The sequence below is a fragment of the Artemia franciscana genome, chromosome 4 (assembly GCF_032884065.1).
Source record: "Artemia franciscana chromosome 4, ASM3288406v1, whole genome shotgun sequence".
Classification (NCBI taxonomy): domain Eukaryota; kingdom Metazoa; phylum Arthropoda; class Branchiopoda; order Anostraca; family Artemiidae; genus Artemia; species Artemia franciscana.
The window spans coordinates 4,193,718-4,220,336 of NC_088866.1; the positions used below are offsets into that span (position 1 = coordinate 4,193,718).

Sequence of the window (26,619 nt, forward strand, 5' to 3'; positions counted from 1 at the left end):
CCGACATTGAGGCTCAAAAAATTGTACCATGTCTAAGGCATCAAATCCTCTTAAATTGAACCCGTATTCTCGCTTGATCTTTTGAAAAGTTTTGATCCATTGTAAAATCATTTTAGACCGAAAATTGCATCTTTTACTATTCAAACTTAACAGCTCACAGTTTATAACAAATCTTGCTTATAAAACTCCTTGTCAAGTGTACCCCTACACCTTCCTCAACAAAGCATCACTTGTATATGATCGTCATGTCTTTAAACAGGTATCTTCACTTCCATATACCTTATTGTGAAGATTTGTTTCTTCAACCAAACTAACCTAAAAGCAAGCCTTTAAAAGAAAAAACACCCAAATGACATACCAGATAAAACGTAATGTCCATAGTCAGAAATTATACTTCCGAGTGAAGCAAAAAATGTGATGGCTGAAACAATTGACATAAATCCATTTATGGCTATAAGGAACATGCTACTCTGGGTAAGGTCATCGGTAAATTTGTTGAAAGAACCAGACAAAATTACAACACCATATGCTAGGGAAATCGAGCTTAATCCTTGAGACACTCCATCAACCCAAACCTGAAAAAAGGTTAATGGAATCAAATAAGATCTATTAACAATAACTTGTGTTTATGGCTATAAGGAACATGCTACTTTGGGTAAGGTCATCGGTAAATTTGTTGAAAGAACCAGACAAAATTACAACACCATATGCTAGGGAAATCGAGCTTAATCCCTGAGATACTCCATCAACCCAAACCTGAAAAAAGTTAATGGAATCAAATAAGATCTATTAACAATAGCTTGTGTTTAACATTGAGATTTAGCTGACACTCAAATTAGGAACCATTAAGCTCCATTTGTAATACGGATTAGCTAAATTCCAAAGACCCTGAAATACGGAAGATAATCCAGCATCTTGGTTAAGCTGAAGCATGTAGCCAGTAAGTTAATAACTAGATAACTTCGAAGACCACACTGCCTTCCCATGACGAAAGTAAAACAGTTCAAAATAGGGACGAAACCTTTTTATTGACAGTGAATAGATATAAAATTATTTAACTGGATATTTCGAATACTTATACAGTGTTCATCATCAGCAGTAAAACTAATGACTAATGATGAACACTGTATATGTGTTCGAAACATCCAGTTAAATAATTTTATATCTATTCACTGTCAATAAAAAGGTTTCATCCCTATTTCGAACTGTTTTACTTTCGCCAGCAAGTTAAAGAGCCTCATCAGCAATCCTTAGCTATACAGAAGATTTGCCAAATACCGAACTATTGAAAAAACCTGGGTTTTTCTGGTTCTGAAAGTCATCTATGAACAGTAGATACTTATTAAAAAATTAAAGAATAAGCTTTAGTCTAAATTAAAATGACAACCTTGTGTTGTTGCAAGGAAAAAAGGATCAGTTCGAAAGAGAGCCTTGTCAGTAACGCTTAGCTGAATAGAAGATATCCTAAATATTAAAATATTGAAAAAGCCACCCTGTAGTGGCACAATGGGTTAAACCTCAACCTTGTAATACTGGACCTAGAGATCAAGCGCGGCTATAGCAACACGTCCAAGGGCCCGGAATCTAATTCTGGTGATAATATTATCCAAAAGTGCTTCCATAATGATCCAAATAAGAGGAAGAAGAAATATTGAAAAAGCTTGTTTTTTTTTCGGTTCTGAGACTTAACTATGAATAGTAGGTATCTATTGAGAGATAAAATAGTCAAAAAATCAAGGAATGAACTCTATTCTAAATTTAAATGACATTCTTGTATTGTTACAAGGGACAGAGAATCAGTTCCACGACTAGGCTAATGCGAGTTAATTAGAGAGCCTTATCAGTAACCATTAGCTGTATAGAAAATATCCTAAATACTAAACTATTGAAAAAGGTTTTTTTGGGGTTCTGAGAGTTATATGTCAGTAGGAGATGTCCATTAAGAGACGAAATGGTAAGGGAAGAGAGAGCAGGACAGATTTAGAATCAAACACAAGAAAAAGACAAATTAAAGAATGAGCTTTGATCCAAATTTAAATGACATTCTTGTGTTGTTATAAGGTACAACAACACAGGTATTTAGTCAAAGCTAAATCTCAGTTATCGCAAAAGTTCTCAGAAAATTGGCCTTACACAAACAAATTTGAAGTTTACTTTATAAAGCTAATAAAAGAGCCATGGTTTCAATCGCTTTTTTTTCAGAAAACAATTTAAATAATGAGTCAAATTCTATTAGAGTCTTATAGTAGCACACTGTAGATGATATTTACTTATCAATACGAAAACTTATCAATAAAAAAAAATGAAATTGAAAACACAAAACCATATCATGTGATAATGACACACAAAACAGTAACAAAACGTGGTATATAACAAGAGAATAATGTAATAATTATATAAACTAAATCACAAATAATAGAGCGTATAATACCATAAAACTAGCTCATAAAATGTAGGGTACATAACAAATAGATACATATTTAATGTTTTAAAGCCACATGGGCCATGGCTGCAAAAATGACAAATAACCAACAAGGAAAACAGCTCACAACAATTCAAAAATATTTCCAGCACAAAAACCTCCCCCTTTTTTACTCTATACTCTATAGGTAATTCCCAATTTAGTATATTTAACCCAAACTACTAGAAAACACTATTTATGTAAAATAAGATACGAAAATAATCTAAGAAAATTAAACTAATAAAAAATAATAAAATAAGATAATAAAATAATAGAAAAAAAACTAATGGAAAAATAATAATCCTCTAATTTGGGACAAAGAGCAATGAAATAAAGTAGATCTTCGATATTATCTGCACACATGGGGAACGAGTAAGGACCGGTCATTACCCTTATCCTCCCTAAGTACTTCGTTCTTTCTCCAAGTACAAGAAAGTTACTCCTTCCTTACATATACTACTTTTTTTTACTATTTAATCATGATTTAAAATAAACATTTTGTTAAAACTTTGAGCAAAATGGGTTTTTGTGTAAAACACCTGCTAGACTTCCTTCCTGACGCGAATCCTTGCACTAGATCTAGTGATTTTTTGGCCAAAGCCAAATCAAGGCCAGACCAGTCAAAGTGACAAATTTGGGTTATATTTCAATTTGTCAGGTACCTTTGCTTGTTTTGAGATGCGTTGGAAATGATTTTTTTTTCTAGTTTGAAAACCCTAAAAATTTTGTCAGTTTTACAAGCTAGATATGCCTAGGCTTTATAGAACTCATATGAAAAAAAAGTGTGATATCTGGAAAATTTAGTTTCCTTGGCAAGCTAACAAGCTAGCTAGGCTTTTTTTTTAAACCAATATGAATGAGAATGGGATATCTGGAAAATTTTGTCTCTCAGACAAGCTAACTAGGCCTAGTTTTTTTCTATACCCATATAAATGGGAAGTTTCCTTAACGTTGTTTAAGTCTTTTAAATTTAATATTTTTAATAATTTAGCATTTTTTTGGAAAATTTGACGTTGTTTAAAGCTTATGCAATTATATGAAAACATAACGAAGGTTACTTCTTCGTCACTCCCTCTTAACACTAACCACATTCTATTTACTTTATAAATTGGAAAAGACTCACCTCAGAGGAAGATAAAATATCCCAGTCAATTGTGAAAAGGCGACGCACTCCTGCACCAGCACCATCAAGCGTAAGTGAAAGGGTCATAAACGAAATAATTGTGATAATTGGCAATGTTGCACTTAAGACAAAGGATCGTCCGTATTTACGGAATAACCGCCATTGAAATAGGAAGATTGAAAACCAAATAACGAGCAGCCATGCGCAGAGCGTATAAGGTGGATGTTCTCGGATATCGCCATCTTGGCTTCAAATAAAATAAAACTTTCCAAATAAATGCAAAAATTGGCTGTGATATGAACAGCCCTCAAGAGGACGGTATCCTGGAGAGAGCCAGTAGCCTAACAATTTCCCATATACGGTTTAAAAAATATATAAAATATTGGCCAAAAATAAGTTAAAAATTTAAAATAAATAATGACGAAGACTACACTGCCTTTCCATAATACAAATACAGAAGAGAGAATAATGAGGAGAGAGAAAATTTCTATTTGACGAAACAATGCTAATTAGCAATGACCTAGGAATCAAATAAACTGCCCACGAGCAATCGAAATCAAACGAAACTTCAATAATAATACATTCCTAAATTGAGACTTGGGTGAATAAAAACTCAACCATATGTACACAAAATTAATTATAGAAAATAAACGAATTCAAAATAAAACAAAAATAGGAACGAATAGCTGTAGAGAAGGCAAATATCGCAATAAGAAATTATTCCAATTTTTAATAATACAGTTAGTGAAATTAATTAACCTTTTTAGCTTGTAAAATGTTAACTATTATCACACAGTCTTGGCTGAACATTTCGTTAAGAAGTAATGATGCCAAGACTATTTAAAAAAAATGATTTTTAACCGAGAACTTTTATTGTAAGTGTGTTATTGTTTATTTTCTTTGCTGAAGACGACCCTTAGATATAGGGCCGAAATATTCAAATAGGTTTTTTTGGTTGACTGTCTTGGGAAAGAATTAATCATTATTTTCTCTTCTGTATTTGTAAAATTGAAAATAGGATCGTAATACTAGTATCTTCAAGAGAGTCCAAAAATCCCTCTGCTACTGGCCCCCTTTTCTGCCATCAAAATATTACCTTTAACCCCTGTCCTCAGTCTCCAAAATGTCTTCCCAGTTTTAATTAGAGAAGGTGCTGAAAATCTAGAAGGAGTTATGCACAGTTCCGTGTTCACTACGTCCCACGGTCAATTTTTCTTCCTCCTATACTTAAATTACCAAGGGCATAAAAATAGAACATTTTTGGACCCCATGCCCATGTTCTAACTAATAATACCTAATAACCATTACTTCGAAAGATTTTTTCGGTTATTCGACAAATAAAAGTTCTTAGGGGAGCACCCCATTTTTGTCACTATTGCCCCGTACTTTCTGATTTATGCGACTGTATTTCCATTATTCCATTATTCTTTCACAATTTTTTCATTCACAAGTTCCATTATTCTTTCACAATTTTTTCTCACAATTAATTGTACATATAATATGGATTTAATCAAAAACAGAAATTTTTTCATATTTTTATATGTACTCTATAATGTGATGAAAATCACTGCTAGTTTGACTTACAGGTTTTACCAGTTATTTCTACACTTCTGGGGCAATCCCCAAAACCATTTTCTAAGTTTTACCCAAGAAAGGATCAGAAGGACAATTCCAGTTGCAACGGTAGCTGGCAGCCTAGTAAGAGACGATCACGTCCCATACTAAGAGATAATGTAGCCCATAACTCCAGAAAATAGTGTTATATCGAAACACAAAGTATATTATTAGAATCTCCTTGTCCCAAAACCTTGTGTAGGAAACTTACAGCTCCTAGGTTTGAATAACTAAAAAAACACATTGGCTTGAAAACATGAAAAGTGCCTTGAATTACGATATTCTGCATCGACTGCATCTTTTTTTTTCTTTTTCTTTTCTGTAGCTATCGGGGCACTGTAACATCTTAGAGACTTCTTCAATGGATCATTTGAAAGGGAATTGATGTATTTAAAAGCTTTTGTAATGATGAAATCTAATTTTTTTACTAAAATTAATTTCTAACAAAAAACTGTATTTTCAAGTACAAGATTGATGAGTGACATCATAGACTTATATTGTAACCATAATGGCGTATAATTAAATACAATATAATATGCTAACTATAGTGACATCAGTATATTTTTACATATTTTCAGTTCAGAATCGCTAAAGCTATTATGAAAACTGCAAGAATACTCATGGTGTCTGAACAATAATATTAATTTTTAAATTCAAACCAAAAAATACCAAAAAATTTTAAGAGTAGCTTTGTTTTTTTGTTTTTTTTTATTTAATCAATTTGTATCAAATATATATATACTAGCTGTTGGGGTGGCGCTTCGCGCCACCCCAACACCTAGTTGGTGGGGGCGCTTCGCGCCCCCCCCAAGCCCCCCCGCGCGCGTAAGTCGTTACGCGCCATAATAGTTACGCGCCATTGTAGTTGTGTCCCTATGTCCCACCTGTGAATATAGATATATATATATATATATATGGTTTTAACTACGTAAAACTTGCGAATATACAACATTCTTTGCTGTCCCATTGTCTTTGCATATAAATAGATTGTCAGGTTTACCGACTCTTGAACATGCAACATATAATGGTCCATGGGAAAACAATCTGTATTCAGATCTATACCTCATGATTCTAATGATTGCCCTTGAGCTTTGTTGATGGTGATTGCTAATCGACCATTCCCTGTCCCGGTGTCCCGGTCGTCATTTACATCCCCCTGTTTCCCCCGGTGTCCCCGTTGTAGTTGTGTCCCTGTGTCCCGGTCGTCATTTATATTCCCTGTGTCCCGGGTCCCGGTCATCATTTGTATCCCGGTGTCCCGGTCTGTATATACATTCGTTTTTTAGTTTTGTTTTTCTCCTTTATTTTTTTCCTTTTTTTTTCTTTTTTAGCTTATTTAGATTTTTAGATTTTTTAGTTTTTTTTATTAGTTTTTAGTTTTTATTTCTTTTTAGTTTTTTTGTCCCGGTCGTCATTTATATCCCCCTGTTTCCCCCGGTGTCCCCGTTGTAGTTGTGTCCCTGTGTCCCGGTCGTTATTTATATTCCCTGTGTCCCGGTCGTCATTTGTATCCCGGTGTACCGGTCTGTATATACATTCGTTTTTTAGTTTTGTTTTTCTCCTTTATTTTTTTCCTTTTTTTTTCTTTTTTAGTTTATTTAGATTTTTAGATTTTTTAGTTTTTTTATTAGTTTTTAGTTTTTTTTTCTTTTTAGTTTTTTTGTAGTTTTTACCTTCTTTTTAGTTTTGTTAATTTTTTTTTTTACTTGTGTCCTGGTCGTCATTTATACTCCCTGTGTCCCGGTGCTTTGTTGATTGCTAATCGAACATTCCTTTTGTCCTGGTCGCTTTCTCTTTGAGTGTCGTCATTTATTAGTTTTTTCCTTTTTTTTTTAGTTTTTTATTGGTTTTTACCTTTATTTTAGCTTATTTTTCAGTTTTTTCCTTTTTTTTAGTTTTTTTTTATTTTTTATTTTTTTTAGTTTTTTACCTTTTTTTAGTTTTTATAGTTTTTATAGTTTTTTTAGTTTTTTAGCTTTTTTACTTTTTTTATTAGTTTTTAGTTTTTTTTTGTAGTTTTTGCCTTTTTTTAGTTTTTTCAGTTTTTTTTTTAGTTTTTTATTGGTTTTTACCTTTATAGTTTTTTTAGTTTTTTAGCTTTTTTATTTTTTTTATTAGTTTTTAGTTTTTTTTGTAGTTTTTGCCTTTTTTTAGTTTTTTCAGTTTTGACGTCACCTAATCCAGTTTTTTCAGGTGACGTCACCTGACACATCCATCCATCCATCCATCCATCCATCCACAGACAGACAACTTATTTTTATATATATAGATATATATATATATATATATATATATATATATATATATATATATATATACATATATAAATATATATATATATAAGGGTAAGGACCGCATTCAGGTTTTGTTTCCGGGGGGGGGGGAGGACAAAAAACATTAAAAACTACATCAAAAATTTTCTTATAAACAGTTTTATTACGTTCTTACGAGTTGGACTAATATTTTTTTTTTTTTTTGGGGGGGGGGGAATCAAATACTCTAAGCCCTCCTGGATACAACCTTGTTAAGAGGATTAACGTAATTCAACAAGCATTGGTCAACTGATCCTCCCGTTAAAAAAAACCGCTCGGGCAGCAGTCTTGATAATTATCTTGGAAGGGTGAAAATGTCTTAGACCCTTAGCCGTGGCAGTACCAAAATGAGGACTGAAAATGTATTGCTGAAACACCATGAAGCGCTTACTGTTTGTCAAGATGAGTCTAACCAATATTAAGGATTTAGAAATAGTTAGTGTTCTGTGACTTAGAGTTGGATCAAATAATGTTCAAAGACCAGATAAAGTTGCCCTTGTTCTCCTCCAGTTTTGATCAAAAGATATAGCTGGCCATGTGTTTAAAGCGAAGAGGCAGCTTAGTGGCTCAGGCTTATTTGTAGCTGAAAACCTTGTGAAATGTAAGCGCGATTTTCTGAGGGCTTTAAGAGATAAGTCTAGAAATCACAGTGAGGTTTGATTGAGGTCATATTTTTGTTTGCGAAGCTGAGACCGCTTCATTCAGGCGTATCTGGCTAATTTATGACCTTTTATAGAGTTTATAGAGTTTTTACTGTTTGTTTTATTTTTTTTTCTTCCTTTTTTTCTCTTTTTTTTCAAGTGCTTTTTCTTGTTCCTGTAAGTGAAAAACGATAATGTCTTATCAAGATGATTTAGTCTTCAGGATTATTTATCAAGAGGTATTGCCGGCGATGATAATGTACCAATTGTTGAGTTAAAGCCTGTGAGGGACAGTGATTATATTCGGTTGCCGTATATTGATGGTACAAATGTAAAGAGTTTGCGACGATGTTCTTGGAACATCCACATGACTACAAGTTCCCTGGATATCTTAGAATTAGCTGAACAATTTTCTTGTTGAACAATGCTGTGGCTTTCCCTGGTTCTGATCATCTTTCATTGGTGAGCATTATGAAGTGTCAGTTGCAAAGACAAGAGAAAATAAAGGCAAGGTTAATGAAAGAAGAAAATTTTCGAAGGTTTGTGGAGGAGATTAGTATTATCGATTAGACCCCTGTGTTTCGTGAGGAAGAATCCCCTGCAAGAGCATTTGATAATCTAGTGTTAATTATTTTACCCAGCTCTGATAATGCATGTCCTATCAAGGTAATGAAACTGAAGAGACAGGAAACCCGTAAGCCATGGATAACGATTGAAATACTGGAAGAAAGAAAGCTAGGGATTGAGCTTTAAAAAACAACCCAACTTAGTGAACAAATTCCGTCGTAAAGCTGGCCAAATATTATGATAGAAAGTTTTCAAATAGTAAAGGAAATATGAAGGAAACGTGAAAACTTAAAAATAAAGTGACCGGTGGGAAAGCTGAAACTGGAGAGAATAAAGTAAAACTTCAAGGGTTCGTCCCTGATGATAGGTCTAGAATTGCAAATGAGTTTGGTAAATTTTCTCTAATATTGGTATTAAAGTGCAAAATTGTTTCAAAAATAGATTTCAACAGGTTCAAAAATACTTTATATGTGATAATAGAGCTCAGAGTTTTGAATTAGCCTTTGATCCGTGTACAAGTAATGGCCTGATTAAAATAATAAAATCTCTTAAATCAGATTCTACGGGAGTGGACAACTTATCTATTCGAGCGTTTAAGGCAGTAATGCGTTACATCTACCGTGTCTACTTTTTATTATAAACCTGTCACTTGAAAAGGGCATTTTCCTTCATCAGCCAAAAGTTGGAAAAGTGATACCAATCCACAAAGGTGGCCCTGAAAATGAAATTGAAAATTGGAGACCGATTTCAATCCTTCTATTGTTTTCGAAATTATTAGAAAAGTTGCTCATAAAGGTCTATATAGTTTCCTACAGGCTAATGGTTTGCTGAGTGAGGCTCGATTCAGATTTTGCAAAGTATACTCGAAGAAAAATACTTTGCAACGACTTAAGGAATCAATTAACAGTGGTATGTACAGAGGTGAAACACCTTTGTCAATATTTATATATATTTGCAAAGCATTTGATACACTTGATTTTCAAACTACTAAGTCGGATGGTGCCGTTAGGTGTCCACGGAAAATGCTTAGGGGTTTGAAAGTTATCTCAAAGGGAGATTTTTCAAAGTAGTGTTAAATGGTGTGCACTCAGCAGCATTTCCAGTGATGTGTGGAGTACCACAAGGATCAATATTAGTTCCGCTGCCTTATATCATCTATGTTGATGTGCTGAGTTTTAAGTCTTATATTAAAAGATGTGTTTACCTCATATTTTTCTATGATATTTAATTTATATTTTAACTGTGTTTACCTCATCTGTGAAGGACCTGGTGAGAAAAATGAATCTCGTATTAGAAAGGCTGAAGATTTTCACTTCATTAAGTCTATTGTGAATAAATGTTCACAAGACATTTTAATGACGTTCTGTGGAGCTGGTACACTACTAGATATGTCTAACTGGGTAACTTCATGTGGTAATCCAGTCAAGCAAGTTGATCATTTCCGCTACCATGGCTTTTATCTTGATTGCCATCTGGCATGGAAATATTACAGTGACGCCATTTCATCGAAAATTGCCCGTGGGGTAGGCTTACTTCGACGTCTGCAGCCCTTTCTCCCTCAAAGAATACTTCTAACTATATATTATTCGTTGGTTTATCCAAATATTTCCTAAGGTTGCCTCCTATGGAGCAGCAACTTCTTATGCTGCTATAGAAGAGTGTAAGTTCTAAAAAACAAAGCTGTTAGAACAATCAGTAGGTGATAAGAGATTACCCCGCTACAGTATTTGTGTTTCAGCGTATGAATGGTTTAATCCCTGATGTTTTTAAGAGTTTTTACCAAATTAATAGTGACCTGGCTAATCATGGAACTACGTAAAGTGATGCAGGGCACGGTATACGACGTGCCTTTAACTCGGGTATCCATTCTCATTTGTTGTTTTCTGCAAGTAGTAAAGGTTTCAACAAGTCGATTATTGCGGTTTTTAGAAACATGTATAAGAAATTAAATGTAAAATTTAGGTTGGCATCTAATGATTTTTCAATTGATCCGATCTCGGTCATTAGATCACCACCTTTGTATAACAACAGTGTCACAGATTGACAGACACGTGTTATGACTAGCATAATTTTTCGTGGATTGGATTTGTCACTGCTCAATTATGCTGATGATGTTCTAAATCTAAGTAGAGCAGCTTCTATGATTGAAAATTGTTTTCGAGTTTTTAGTGATGAGTATGCTACTACTGATCTGTTTTTTAAGGCAAAAAGAAGTGAAGTCTTGACAATCCGCAGTGCATGTAGACCTCATAGTGCTGATACATTTAACCTTTGCCATTATGAAGTGTAGTCTGCGATGTCCCTCACGTATCTTGGACCACCCATTAGTAGAGCCATGAAGTCTATTCGAGATGGACTTATTAGCCACTGTTTAAATCAAAACCGTAAGGCATATGGAGGTCTTGTACCGTGCAAATCAAAATATAATCGACAGTTTCTAGCCCGCCTCTATTCAATTTTTGTAAGCCCCGCCTTCTTGCACTTTCCCCTTTTTGGCTCATATTTACAGCGACTGATGTGAAATATATCCGATCAATTTATTTTAAGTATGCCAAGTTTTCACTGAAATTGCCATTTTGGATTAGAAATACTCATGTTGGGAAAACACATAGTCTCAAAGAACCAGTTCAGCGGGTAAAAGATCGGCGTGATGCTAATCATAGTTTATACCATGCTATGGTGTAATTTAGTTTGTGGTGCCTCATGTGTTGTATATATTTAGTTAATGTGGATTTATTGGTTTATGTTTTTAGGCTAATGTGGATTTACCGTTTTTCTTGCTTTCTTGTTTGTTTTCTTTTTTTCATTTTCTCATTATTTTATACTCCATTTAAGACAAGTTTTTTTGTCTTACAAATGGGAAATAAATTTATCATCATCATCATCAATATGGTTGTTGATTTGCGTCGTGGTATCATATCTTCATTTTCTATGAAACATCTTGGCCCATCTGCATGGAATGAGCATTAGGGCTGTGGAACACGTACCTCAGTTTAAAAAGAATTTGAAAACTGTTTTTGAAAGGGGGGGGTTCCTGAGTTTTATTATGTCTAGTAGGCTGGGTAGGGAAGGAGGAGGAGTTGTAGATACAAGGATGGGCTGGGAAGGTAAGGGTAGGCAGGGACTAAGGTGTGATTGGAAGGTCAGGGTGGGGCGGGAGAGGGGATGGGGAGTTGAGTATTGAAGAGTGACGGAGACTGGATTTGTTATTGTTATTCTTTTCATGTTTTATTTATAAATTATTATTTTTAATTCAGTTATTCATTTATTTATCTTTATATATATATATATATATATATATATATATATATATATATATATATATATATATATATATATATATATACTAGCTGTTGGGGTGGCGCTTCGCGCCACCCCAACACCTAGTTGGTGGGGGCGTTTCGCGCCCCCCCCAAGCCCCCCCGCGCGCGTAAGTCGTTACGCGCCATAATAGTTACGCGACATTGTAGTTGTGTCCCTATGTCCCACCTGTGAATATAGATAGATATATATATATGGTTTTAACTACGTAAAACTTGCGAATATACAACATTCTTTGCTGTCCCATTGTCTTTGCATATAAATAGATTGTCAGGTTTACCGACTCTTGAACATGCAACATATAATGGTCCATGGGAAAACAATCTGTATTCAGATCTATACCTCATGATTCTAATGATTGCCCTTGAGCTTTGTTGATGGTGATTGCTAATCGACCATTCCCTGTCCCGGTGTCCCGGTCGTCATTTACATCCCCCTGTTTCCCCCGGTGTCCCCGTTGTAGTTGTGTCCCTGTGTCCCGGTCGTCATTTATATTCCCTGTGTCCCGGGTCCCGGTCGTCATTTGTATCCCGGTGTCCCGGTCTGTATATACATTCGTTTTTTAGTTTATTTTTTCTCCTTTATTTTTTTCCTTTTTTTTCTTTTTTAGCTTATTTAGATTTTTAGATTTTTTAGTTTTTTTATTAGTTTTTAGTTTTTTTTTTCTTTTTAGTTTTTTTGTCCCGGTCGTCATTTATATCCCCCTGTTTCCCCCGGTGTCCCCGTTGTAGTTGTGTCCCTGTGTCCCGGTCGTCATTTATATTCCCTGTGTCCCGGTCGTCATTTGTATCCCGGTGTACCGGTCTGTATATACATTCGTTTTTTAGTTTTGTTTTTCTCCTTTATTTTTTTCCTTTTTTTTTCTTTTTTAGTTTATTTAGATTTTTAGATTTTTTAGTTTTTTTATTAGTTTTTAGTTTTTTTTTCTTTTTAGTTTTTTTGTAGTTTTTACCTTCTTTTTAGTTTTGTTAATTTTTTTTTTTACTTGTGTCCTGGTCGTCATTTATACTCCCTGTGTCCCGGTGCTTTGTTGATTGCTAATCGAACATTCCTTTTGTCCTGGTCGCTTTCTCTTTGAGTGTCGTCATTTATTTTTTTCTTTTTTAGTTCTTTTAGTTTTTACCTTTTTTAGTTTTTTTTAGTTTTTAGTTTTTTTAGTTTTTTACCTTTTTTTAGTTTTTTTAGTTTTTTAGTTTTTTTATTTTTTTTATTAGTTTTTAGTTTTTTTGTAGTTTTTGCCTTTTTTTTAGTTTTTTTAGTTTTTTAGCTTTTTTATTAGTTTTTAGTTTTTTTGTAGTTTTTGCCTTTTTTTAGTTTTTTTAGTTTTTTAGCTTTTTTATTTTTTTTATTAGTTTTTAGTTTTTTTTGTAGTTTTTGCCTTTTTTTAGTTTTTTCAGTTTTGACGTCACCTGATCCAGTTTTTTCAGGTGACGTCACCTGATCCACGATCCACAGATCCACAGACAACTTATTTTTATATATATAGATAGTTTTTTTTTTTACTTATGTCCTGGTCGTCATTTATACTCCCTGTGTCCCGGTGCTTTGTTGATTGCTAATCGAACATTCCTTTTGTCCTGGTCGCTTTCTCTTTGAGTGTCGTCATTTATTAGTTTTTTCCTTTTTTTTTTAGTTTTTTATTGGTTTTTACCTTTATTTTAGCTTATTTTTCAGTTTTTTCCTTTTTTTAGTTTTTTTTTATTTTTTATTTTTTTTAGTTTTTTACCTTTTTTTAGTTTTTTTAGTTTTTTTAGTTTTTTAGCTTTTTTACTTTTTTTATTAGTTTTTAGTTTTTTTTGTAGTTTTTGCCTTTTTTTAGTTTTTTCAGTTTTTTTTAGTTTTTTATTGGTTTTTACCTTTATAGTTTTTTTAGTTTTTTAGCTTTTTTATTTTTTTTATTAGTTTTTAGTTTTTTTGTAGTTTTTGCCTTTTTTTAGTTTTTTCAGTTTTGACGTCACCTGATCCAGTTTTTTCAGGTGACGTCACCTGATCCATCCATCCATCCACAGACAGACAACTTATTTTTATATAGATAGATTATTAGTTTTTTCCTTTTTTTTTAGTTTTTTATTGGTTTTTACCTTTATTTTAGCTTATTTTTCAGTTTTTTCCTTTTTTTTAGTTTTTTTTTTATTTATTATTTTTTTAGTTTTTTACCTTTTTTTAGTTTTTTTAGTTTTTTTAGTTTTTTAGCTTTTTTACTTTTTTTATTAGTTTTTAGTTTTTTTTTGTAGTTTTTGCCTTTTTTTAGTTTTTTCAGTTTTTTTTTTAGTTTTTTATTGGTTTTTACCTTTATAGTTTTTTTAGTTTTTTAGCTTTTTTATTTTTTTTATTAGTTTTTAGTTTTTTTTGTAGTTTTTGCCTTTTTTTAGTTTTTTCAGTTTTGACGTCACCTAATCCAGTTTTTTCAGGTGACGACACCTGACACATCCATCCATCCACAGACAACTTATTTTTATATATATAGATATATATATATACATATATATATATATATATATATATATATATATATATATATATATATATATATATATATATATATATATATATATATATAATATATGGTTTATTTTATTTTCGGTTTATTTATAATATTTTAAATTAATCAGTAACGGTTTAGCTAAATAGTCGAGTTATAAGGTAAGTAGTTATGTGGACTTTCGCGCGACCGCAAACCCTCATAGGTTTTCTCCAGCGCAGATGTGTTGTTTAATTCATTTGTTTGTTTGTGATTTTGTAATAATAAACTTGTATGAAGTGAAAAGCATTATATGAAAAAACCCTCATGCATTTTTTAATGACAACAAACGCACAACATATGTGGATAAAAAAGTTCTTATTTATGTTCTAGAATTGGTTCCCAACCAATTTTGGGCCATGCCACATCTAGGCATTTTTTAAATCATGATGCCCCCTCGAGATATTCAAATTTTGTTAATCAAAATTTTACGCGGGTTCACCTGAAGGAAGCTTAAAAGACCATTAATTGGAAATCTATTTTTTCGAATTTTACTCAAGGCATATTTTATTCTAATGACAATTTTTATCTGTATACAATATATATTATACAATGCATGTTGTCATCGCATTATTATTACGCATCAATTTTGTTCTTTAAATGCAAATAAATGTGACACTATTCACATGAAAAATGTCTTTATTTCAAAATTAAGGCCTTAGACTCTAGAGTCAAGAATATAGTTACACGGAGGGATCAATTCCTCTGCATTACCCACCAAAAGCTTCCATGTTCCAACGGTAGGGGCTATGCCCCAAGCTGGGCATCACGGCTTAGAATGTCTGAATTTTGTTACTGCATGAATTTACAGCAAAAACAATTTCAAAATGACAGAAAAATAAGAAATGGCCATGCAAATTAACAAAAACATTAATAAACAAGGAAAACAATGAATCAATAGATAAATACTCTAATCATTGATAAAAAAAAATGAATTTTTTTTCACTCAAGCACTTTAAGCTCATATATCTTCCAAATGACAGCGAAACAAGAAATCAGCGTGCAATTTCGAAAAATTAATAAACAAAAACAACAACAACCAAAGGGAAATAAAAATCTTATCTATGCAAAAAAAAAATTGGATCTTGTTCCCATAAAAACTTTTGGCCCATACATCTTCAATTTGACAGCCATACAAGAAATTGGCGTGCAAATTCAAAAAATTAATAGACAAGGAAAACGTAAAAAAATCTTATCTGAGTTAACCAAAAATGAATTTTGTTCTTGCAAGAACTTCCAGCTTATATATCTTCAAAATGACAGCAACAGTAAAAATTAAAAAAAAATATTTGAAAAAATTATAAATTAGGAAAAACCTACCATCCTTGATTGATATCTAATAATCTAAAATGGATAAATATAAATAATCATGACTAACAGAAACAGGGGCACTAATCATGGGAATTCGTGGGGGGATCCCTTTGATCACCCGTTTTGTGTAAAATAGGAGAAACGTGTAGAGTAATACAAAATAAAAGAGTTTATTTAAGAATTCCAGAAGAAAGCGAGCGAAGTACTATTCACTCTATCCAAATTTTATGTTGTTTTTTTTCGTTCTAGTTCATCATCGTTTCATCCGAGAGTTTTTGAGTTTCAAACAGTTCGTGGAAACAAACTGTAGTAAGGAGCGACCCGGCTCAATAGTAAACGAAACTCTAAAAAGAAGAATTTCGATGCTAAAAGATATATAAAAAAATTGAATTTTTATGCTGGTTTTAAATATATAAGTTTCATCAAATTTAGTCATTGTCAGCAAAAGTTACGAGCCTGAGAAAGTTTGCCTTATTTTGGAAAATAGGGGAAAACGCCCCCTAAAAGCCATAGGATCTTAACGAAAGTCACATCATCGCATTCAGCGTATCAGAGAACCCTATAGAAAAAAGTTTAAGGTCCAATCTACAAAAATGTAGAATTTCGTATTTTTTGCCAGAAGTCAGATCACGGGTGCGTGTTTATTTGTTTTTTTTTTGTTGTTGTTTTTTTTCTATGGGTCATCGCATCGACCAATTGGTCCAAGAGTGTTCCAAGAGGGCTCATTTTAACGGAAATGAAAAGTTCTAGTACCCTTTTTAAGTGACCAAAAATATTGGAGGGCACCTAGGCCCCCTCCCACGCTCATTTTTTCCCAAATTTAACGGATCAAAATTTTGAGATGGCCATTTTGTTCCACATTGTCAAAAACCATAATAACTATGTCTTTGGGGATGACTTACTCCCCCACAGTCCCTGGGGGAGGGGCTGCAAGTTACAAACTTTGACCAATGTTTACATACAGTAATGGTTATTGGGAAGTGTACCGACGTTTTCAGGGGGATTTTTTGGTTTGGGTCTGGGGTTAAGGGGAGGGGGTTACGTGGGAGGATCTTTCTTGGAGGAATATTTCATGGGGGAAGAGAAATTCAATGAAAAGGGCAGAGGATTTTCTAGCATTACTATTAAAAAAAAAATGAAAATATAAACCTGAAAAAGTTTTTTCAATTGAAAGTAAGGAGTAGCATTAAAACTTAAAACGAAGAGAGATTATTACACATATGAGGGGTTCTAAAAATACTTAAGCATAAAGAGCGAGGTATTTAGGAGGAGATAAATACTTCGCTCTATATGCTAAAGTATTTTTAGTAATTTCAATTATTTATTCTACGGCCTTTCTGATTCAGGGTTCATTCTTAAATAATTGGGACAAAACTTAAGATTTAGTGTGAAGAGCGAGACATTAACGAGGGGACAAACCCCCTCATATATATAATCAAGAATATAAGAATATAAAAGTTTGTCACGTAAGTTAATTCTTAAGTAACGTTTATTTTTTACTAATAAAAACGTTCGTTAAAAATTGAAAGTTCTAGTTGCCTTTTTAAGTAGCCGAAAAACTGGAGGACCACTAGGCCTCCTTCCCCACCCCTTATTTCTCAAAATCGTCTGATCAAAACTAAGAGAAAGCCATTTAGCCAAAAAAAAAGAATTATTATGCAAATTTCATTTTTAATAATTTATGTACAGAGAGCCAAAATCAAATATGTATTAATTCAAAAACGCTCAGAAATTAAATAAAAAACTGTTTTTTAACTGAAAGTAAGGAGCGACATTAAAACTTAAAACGGACAGAAATTACTCCATATATGAAATGGGTTGTCTCCTCTGCAATCCCTCGCTCCTTACGCTAAAGTTTGACTCTTTGCCACAATTCTACTTTTTAAAACAATTAAAAACTTTTGCGTAAAGAGCGAGGGATTGCGGAGGGGACAACCCATTTCATATACTGAGTAATTTCTGTCCGTTTTAAGTTTTAATGTCACTCCTTACTTTCAGTTAAAAAACTAGTTTTTTACTTTTATCTCTTAGAAAGACTAGAGACTTTTCTCAGTTCAGTTAATTCAGTTGATATGTTTTATTGTTTATATGATATTTCTTTGAAGACTGTCATTAGTGATAGAACCAAAATACCCACTTGGGCTGTATTTTGAATACTGTCATCACAGAATTTCTTACTACCTTCTTGCATTTTGTATATTGGAAAAGCAGTTATTTTTAAAGAATTAAATGAAAAAAAAGGTTTTTCAACTGAAAGTGAGGAGCAATATAAAACTTATACTGAGTATAGTTCATATACTCATTTGAGTTCATAGTTCATTTGAACAGTATAGTTCATCTTCATTGTCCTTGGTATTTTACCAAACAGCTAGGGTCAGATTAAAATCTTGAAAGGCACCAAGACTGGTAAGAATTTTGACCCCCGCCCTCCCTTCTTTCAAGACCCTGTTTTGTCAAAGGTACCGAAACTTCAACTTGAAACTTCAGATTTTCCTTATTACATGATGACACCAAAATTATTACACCGCAAGTTTTCAACTGAAAGTGAGGAGCAATATAAAACTTAAAGCGATCGGAAATTATTGCATATATGAAGGGGATTGTCCCCTCCACAATACTTCTTATTAAACCACCCTTGTATTTCAGGAGTTGTTCTGAAATAATTGGGACAAAATTCAAAATTTACTGTAAGGAGCAAGCTGTTGAGGAGGAGGCAACCCCCTTCATATACATAATAATCTCTGTTAGTTTTAAGCTTTAATGTCGCTCCTTACTTTCAGCTGAAAAAACTTGTTTTTTATTTAATTTCCAATCGTTCTTAATAGTCCCGGGAAATCTAGCCTCACCTCCACAAAGACATATCCTCCCCATGGAAGTACCCTCTAGACAACTCAATCTCGGTGAAAAGTTATCCAGAACAATAGCCCTTAACAACTCCTCGCATAAAATTGATACGGAAAATAAGCACGTCATAAAAAAGGACTTTTTATAGGAACCCTTGCAAATTTTCCCAGTGTGTAGCTTCCCTGACAAGTTGACCCCCTAGAAACTTCTCTCCCCTTGGAAGGTTTTCCCACGGAAAATACTGGCAGAAAATCGTCCCCCTCACCCTAAAATTTATTCATACTTCCCAATAACCAATACTATGCGTAAAAAATCGGCAAATTCTGTAACTTAAAGATCTTCCCCAGGGGCTGTGAGGGGGTTATATCATATACAAAGGCACAGATATTGGTCCTTTCAACTATGATGAACAAAATGGCTGTCTCAAAGTTTTGATCGGACGATTTTGGAAGAAAAGGAGCTGTGATGGGGCCTAGTTGCCCTCCAATCGTTTTAGACACTCAAAAAGGGCACTACAACTTTCAATTTCCATACGAATGAGGCATCTCATGATATTTTAGCACCACTGGTTCGATATAATCTATCCATGGAAAAAAATTAATAGAATAAAAACGCATCCTTGATCTTTCTTCTGGCAAAAAATATAAAAAACAACGGTTTGCATATAGGAGTTTGAAACCTGTACAATAGGGTTTTCTGATACGCTGAATCTGTTGGTGCAATTTTCATTAAGATTCTATTATTTTTAGAGGGTGATTTCCCTTTTCTCGAAAATCAGGCAAATATTCTCAGGTTCGTATTCTTTAATAGGTAAGATTAAACTTAATGAATCTTATAAATTTGAAATCAGCATAATAAGCCGATGCTTTTGATGTGTCTATTGGTATCAAAATCTCCAAAGAGCTTTGGTTCCTATTTGGCCAGGTCGCTCGCTACTTACAGTTCGTTACCACCAACTGTTTGATTAAATTAGCAAAGAAAATGAAAAGTTATACAAACCACCCATCCTGACTACCTGCAAGACTCAATTTCTACGTTTTCCTATTTTTCTTTTCTGCAATTTTCCTAGATTTTTCTGATTAAATTTCTTTCTGAAACAAATAATTTTTCATATGTAAATACAAAAATTAAAGAAAACGGAAACTTGACTGGAGTGAATAAAGAAGGAATCTCTTAAGAGACCGAAGCAGAAACAGAGTGTGTCTAGCTTTGCTGGTTTCAGGTGGCTAGATGAATTGATAAGTCGTTAGGAGTATTAGTAGTATTTGGGGATTATTACTAGTATGATATTTCTTTTTCCCAAGTTTTTGGAAGTATTTAAACTGTATGCCAAAACCTACTGGTATCAGGAATGACCACCTTAGACGAGTGAGCAATACGCTGAACGTGTAATCCTAAGTCCTTCGGGACGGTAATTCAAAATTTGGTGTACCAAATATTTTTGCTTTCGGTAAGGGTGAATGGTGCGACTGTGCCAGCTCAGCTAACTTGTAGGTGGGGAACTTACGGTTAAACGAAATCTCAAGCAATATTTGAATTTCAGATGCCAGGTGGGGCGGCAAATCACCTAGTTCTGCAATAAGAGAAGAAGGTAGATTACTAGGGAAACATTGTCGCATGCGTTGCTCTTCAACTGCACGAAGAGCAAGTTCTTGCAAGAGCTGTAAGAACAAGAACAGGCAGACGACAGACTATCACGGCAGGCGAGAGACCATTGACAGCCTTATAAATTAATGTTTGATTTTAGTATCTGGAGATTAGTAAAAAGCTTTTCTACTACTAAAATTACATCCTATTTTGCGTGGGTTTTAATTACTACGCTAAAAGTTTCTGGTGTGAGAATCCTCTAATTGAGTAGATGGAACGCTGCACTTTAAATCTTCTATCCCTTCAGACGAGGGCTCAAGTCTTGGTAAAGAAAAAATGTTTGCTCGATTTAGGGGTTAGTAGTGTGAGAGTTCAGCTACCTTAGGTCTGGGAAGCTTTTGGTTTAACAAATTCCCATGCAGCATCTGGATTCTAGATGGCAGGTGAGGTGGAAAATCTTCTGGTCATGTTTGAAGAGCAAGAAGAAGAACCAGTATCGTGGGAGATGAGAGGCTATTGAGAGCCTTATAAATTAATGTTTTACTTTAATTTATGAAGGTTACTCAGGAGCTTTTCTGCTCCTAAGATGATATCCTTTTATGTTTGGGTTTCATCCTGACTTTAATTTTTGCTCCTTTTTGCTCTTAATATCACTTTGTAAATTTGTTCGGCGAATTATTGTTTGTTTGGAGAGCTTATAGATTCATTGTGGAAGAAAAGTGTGGGCTGAAGTGACTAGGTTTGGTGAGAAGCTGTCAGTAGTAGTAGCAGCAGGAGTAAAACTGGCATCTTTAAAAAAAACAGCAAAAAGTAAAAAACAAATGTTACAAAATTCCAGGACAATAAAGATTCGATGGGCCAATTTGTTTCTTTTCAATGAAACTTCAGATATTTCCATATATTTTATGATAAATAATTTTTTCGATCATATAGTTTTTCCATATTCATATTTTCCATTTTCCATATTCGACCATATTTGTAATCAAGAACAAATATTGAAAATTGGATAAAATCTTTAACAAGACAGTGAAACCTTGCAAAAAGGAACAACCTATTGTGTATGTAATGATAAAACAAGAATATCTCAGCTTCTCGTCCTAGGGGCTTATCTACTGGAAAAGAAAGGAAAGAAAAAAAACTATCGTTAACAAATTATCATCTACACAAAAGAGTCTTATTTAAAAGTCATGGTCTTATCAAAGGTTTTATGTGTTATTAGTATTTCATCTTGTTTACATGATAAATGTTCCAGTAAAGTTTAAGTTGGATTTATTTTTTTTATTGGCATTGCGTTATCTGGAAAATATAGTTTGTAAATAGTCAGAAAAATCAATAGGACACGAAGTATAGCGACCTCTTCAACTCTTGCAAAATGTTTTTTGGAACTCCAAAATTATAGCTAAGACCTTGGCCAGGTCTGTTTCCAAGACCATAGTCAATATTGTTTCCAATACTGTAGCCGAACCACTTCCAATGCCATTTCTAAGACAGCGGTCCGAGGCATTTCCAAGAGCTTAGCCAAGACCGTAGCCAAAACTGCCACCAAGACCGTAGAAGGACCGTTGCCAAAACCGTTTCTAAAACCGTAGTCAAGATCATTTCCAAAAGCGTAGCCAAGTCTGTTTCCAAGTCTGTAGCCAACAACATTTTCAAGACTGTGGCCATGACCGTTTCCAGTATCATAGCCGAATCCGTTTCCAAGACCACTTCCAAGAGTGTAGCCAAGACTGGAGCCAAGACCTTTTCCATGCTGAGACCGTAGCTAAAAACGTTTCCAAGACCGTAGGCAAGAACATTTCCAAGACTGTAACCAAGACCGTTTCCAATACTTTAGCTAAGACCGTAGCCAAGACCATTCCCAAGAACTGAACCAAGACTGTAGCCAAACCCATAGCCAAGATCGTTTCCATGACCGTAGACAAGACCGTTTCCATGACCGTAGACAAGACCGTTTCCATGACCCTAGCCAAGATTGTAGCCAAAACAGTAACCAAAACTATAGCCAAGCCTGTTCTTGAGGCACGTACGCAAGACTTCTTGATGAAATTGCAGTTTAGCGGCTCTTTTGAAGGGCATTATAGATTTTTGAGTAAATATTGTACATGTAATCTGCCGTGCCTACTTATTCGCACTAAATATGACTCCGTTAAATTAAAAGTTGAATTAAATAGCTATATTAACGCAGTGTATCAATCTGCTGTAAGACCTTGGGTGCTCCAGGATTTTGTATATATAATTTGATAACATCCAAAAGATGCTTAGTAGTTAAATCCTTAAAAAGAGTTGAAAGGTCGCTTAAAAACATGCAAAACAGTGCGGGGTCTAAGCAGCTCCTTTGAGGAACTCCACATTCTATCTGATCTGTGATTGGATGTTATTACCTGCTATAGCTTCTTGCGTTCTTTTAGAAAACTAACAGTGCTTGAGAAAATATATATATATATATATATATATATATATATATATATATATATATATATATATATATATATATATATATATATATATATATATATATATATATATATATATATATATATATTATACATGTCTACAAATTTATAAATATTATATCAAAGCCTTGAAAAATCTTGATTAACAAGACCAAAAAAATCCACTGTCTGCCTTTTTATAACAAATACATTTATAATTTTTAGAATTTACGGGTTATATGAACGATATCTTATCCATGTTGAACACATTCCATAAATTATTAACTTCAAAATACTTTTTTGAGAAATTAAAAAGTAAAACCATACCTTTCTGATGTTTCATCTGCTGATTGAAGGCAATGTGTGACATTATGGCACATTTGAGGTACCTGAAATCCATAATACAAATACTGGAAGGAATACGATTCTATCACAGCGTATTGGATTGACATAATGAAACAAATAATTACAGATGACATTCCAACCCCTAAAATAAAAGGGTTTCTACGGTCACTAATTATATTATGTTTATTCTAATTAGATCATTTGGTGATTATTGCATCTTTGCTTTGTTTTACTTTGTATTTAATTACTTTAAGCACTCAGATTTCATCTTATCTTCCTGCTTTTGTCCTGCTTTGGTCTGGTCCTTACTATTTTATCAAACAGTTCGTGGTAACGAACTGTAGTAAGGAGCGACCCGGCTCAATAGTAAACGAAACTCTAAACAACGTAATTTTGATGCTAAAATATATATCAAAAGAATCGGATTTTCATGCTGATTTTAAATATATAAGTTTCATCAAATTTGGTATTTGTCATCAAAAGTTACGAGCCTGAGAAAATTTGTCTTATTTTAGAAAATAGGAGAAAACACCCCCTAAAAGTCACACAATCTTAACGAAAATCACACCATCGCATTCAGCGTATCAGAGAACCCTATAGCAAAATTTTCAAGATCCTATCTACAAAATGTGGAATTTCGTATTTTTTGCCAGAAGACAAATCACAGGTGCGTGTTTATTTGTTTGTTTTTTGTTTTGTTTTTTTTTTCCCAGGGGTCATCGTGTCGACCAAGTGGTCCTAGAATGTTGCAAGAGGGCTCATTCTAACGGAAATGAAAAGTTCTAGTGCCCTTTTTAAGTGACCAAAAAATTGGGGGGCACCTAGGCCCCCTCCTACGCTCATTTTTTCTCCAAAGTCAACAGATCAAAATTTTGAGATAGCCATTTTGTTCCGCATAGTCAAAAACCATATTAACTATGTCTTTGGGAATGCCTTACTCCCCCACAGTCCCTGGGGGAGGGGCTGCAATCTACAAACTTCGACCAGTGTTTACATATAATAATGGTTATTGGGAAGTGTACAGTCGTTTTCAGGGGATTTTTTTTGGGTTTTGGGGGTGGGGTTGAGGGGAGGGGGCCATGTGGGAGGATCTTTCCCTGGTGAAATATGTCATGGGGGAACAGAAATTCAATGAAAAGGGCGCAGGATTTTCTAAAATTACTATAAAAAAAAATGAAAAAATAAACATGGAAAAGTTTTTTCAATTGAAAGCAAGGAGTAGCATTGAAATTTAAAACGAACAGAGATTATTACGCATATGAGGGGTTCTAAAAATACTTTAGCATAAAGAGCGAGGTATTTAGGAGGAGATAAATACCTCGCTCTTTATGCTATAGTATTTTTAGTCATTTCAACTATTTATTCTACGGCCTTTCTGATTCAGGGGTCATTCTTAAAGAATCGGCACAAAGCTTACGATTTAGTGAAAAGAGCGAGGTATTAACGAGGGTACAAACCCCCTCATATACATAATAAAAATTTAAGAATATAAAAGTTTGTTATGTAAGTCAATTCTTAAGTTACGTATATTTTTTACTAATAAAAATATTCGTTAAAAATTAAATTTTATAGTTGCCTTTTTGTGTAACCGAAAAATTGCATGGCAACTAGGCCTCCTTCCCCATCCCTTATTTCTCAAAATCGTCTGATCAGAACTAAGAGAAAGCCATTTAGCCAAAAAAGGAATTAAAATGTAAATTTCATTTTAATAATTTATGTGTGGAGAGCCAAAATCAAACATGCATTAATTCAAAAACGTTCAGAAATTACATAAAAAAACTAGTTTTTCTAACTGAAAGTAAGGAGCGACATTAAAACTTAAAACGAACAGAAATTACTCCGTATATGAAATGGGTTGTCCCCTCCGCAATCCTTCGCTCTTTACGCTAAAGTTTGACTCTTTACCACAATTCTGATTTTTAAAACAATTAAAAGCTTTAGCATAAAGAGCGAAAGATTGCGGAGGGGACAACCCATTTCATATACGGAGTAATTTCTGTTCGTTTTAAGTTTTAATGTCGCTCCTTACTTTCAGTTAGAAAAACTAGTTTTTTTATGTAATTTTCGGAGAAAACGACTTGGGTTGTAAGAGGCAAAACATTTGAGTTATTTTTCTTTTTTCTTATCTTATGTACTTTCTGATATTTTTTTCTTTTGCTTTTATTATCTAAGCTTGTCATATAGGCAAATTTCTTTTTCTGAATCCAGAGCGGCAGGTTTATGGGATTTTCTCTTTTTTCTATGAAAATATATAAAAAGGTATTTTGAATTAAAATACCCTAAAAGTTAGTTCTCAAAATTTGGGGGACGGGGCAGGCGGTAAATCTAGGGGAAGTCATTACCCTCTCCTCCTTCTAATTGGCCCCTCTTAATATGTAGATTTGTGTACTATTACTACTATTACTACTGCTACTACAACTGCTACTACTACAACTAACATCTCACTGCAGCACCAAGCCACCTGAGGCCAACACAGCTACGCAAACTCCTCCTCCACCCCAGTCTATTTAAAACGACCCTATTTACAACTTCTCAAGAAGTTCCAATCTCCTTAAATCCTTTCTTAGTACTCCTTCCCGCCTAACTCAGGACGAATTAGGAAACTAAATGACTGAATAACTGAAATGACATAATCATTGTATTTAAATATTGAAACGAATTATTATAGATGACACTCCAAATCAATTTAGAAGTGTTGGTTCAGTTTGCTACTGACCGAGTTGTTAAAGAATAAATGTTACACTTTCGCTTTGTTCAATTGTGGATTTTAATGATTTTTAATATTCAGGTTTTAGGCACTATTCTTGTTTGTTTTTGTTTTTGTTTTTTTCAATTTTTCTGTTTCTTGCCCTGTCCATATGCCCAGTTTTATTAATGCAACAAAAAAAAAAAAAAATAAATAAAATAAAAAAAAATTGTTGACCCACTTTCAGGTGTCGCATTTCCATTAGCCCAAAAATCGAAATATATATTTTTTTTTTATTGAGGACAACTCAAGGTTGTATCTACGATTTTTTTCGGGAAGGGGGGGGGGCAAAAAAGTTGACCAAAGGCATCCAAAACACTTCTTTATATGATTTCTTCCAAGTCGTAGAAACATTTCGGAAGGGAGGGCGGGGGAGAATCTGAACTTAGTACCCCCTGGATACTGTCTTGGGTCTAAAAGACTATGTAATTTTCAAATCTATTAGAGAAGAAATATGCGTTAGAGCTATTTTGAAGCTTTTTCACTCGATACGGTAAAAATGAGTTCAGTTGCCTCTGTACCTTTATAGGCAAATATCCTTTACTCGTTGAAGAATTCTATAGCCTTAGTACCTTTAAGAAAGGCTCAAAAAACTTAAAGGTCCAATAACCAAAAAACGTAGCTTTCAAGTACCTTTATTGGCAAATATCCTTACTCGACGAAGAATTCCATAGTTTTAACTTAATCAAAGTTAATCTAAAGCATACTTCAAGAACAAGTTATATTCGATCATTGACAAGACAACAGGGGCGTCACTTCAGGGAGGGGGACAAGGAGGGCGGTTGCTCCCAAAC

The 26,619-nt window shown here is 33.7% G+C and overlaps 1 protein-coding gene across 4 annotated transcripts in view; it reads right to left on the reverse strand.

Moving 5' to 3' along the window:
• Positions 1–26,619, reverse strand: part of LOC136025878 (sodium- and chloride-dependent GABA transporter ine-like) — a 107,002-nt gene that overhangs the window by 36,285 nt on the left and 44,098 nt on the right. For 3 of the 4 annotated variants that reach the window (XM_065701916.1, XM_065701918.1, XM_065701919.1), the window contains 3 exons: positions 23,062–23,221; positions 3,585–3,831; positions 359–575 (listed from right to left, as the gene is read on the reverse strand). In XM_065701916.1, coding sequence (XP_065557988.1) covers positions 359–575; positions 3,585–3,831; positions 23,062–23,221 — 624 coding nt within the window. The remainder of the gene's footprint in view (positions 1–358; positions 576–3,584; positions 3,832–23,061; positions 23,222–26,619) is intronic. The other variant, XM_065701917.1, reaches the window with a different exon arrangement.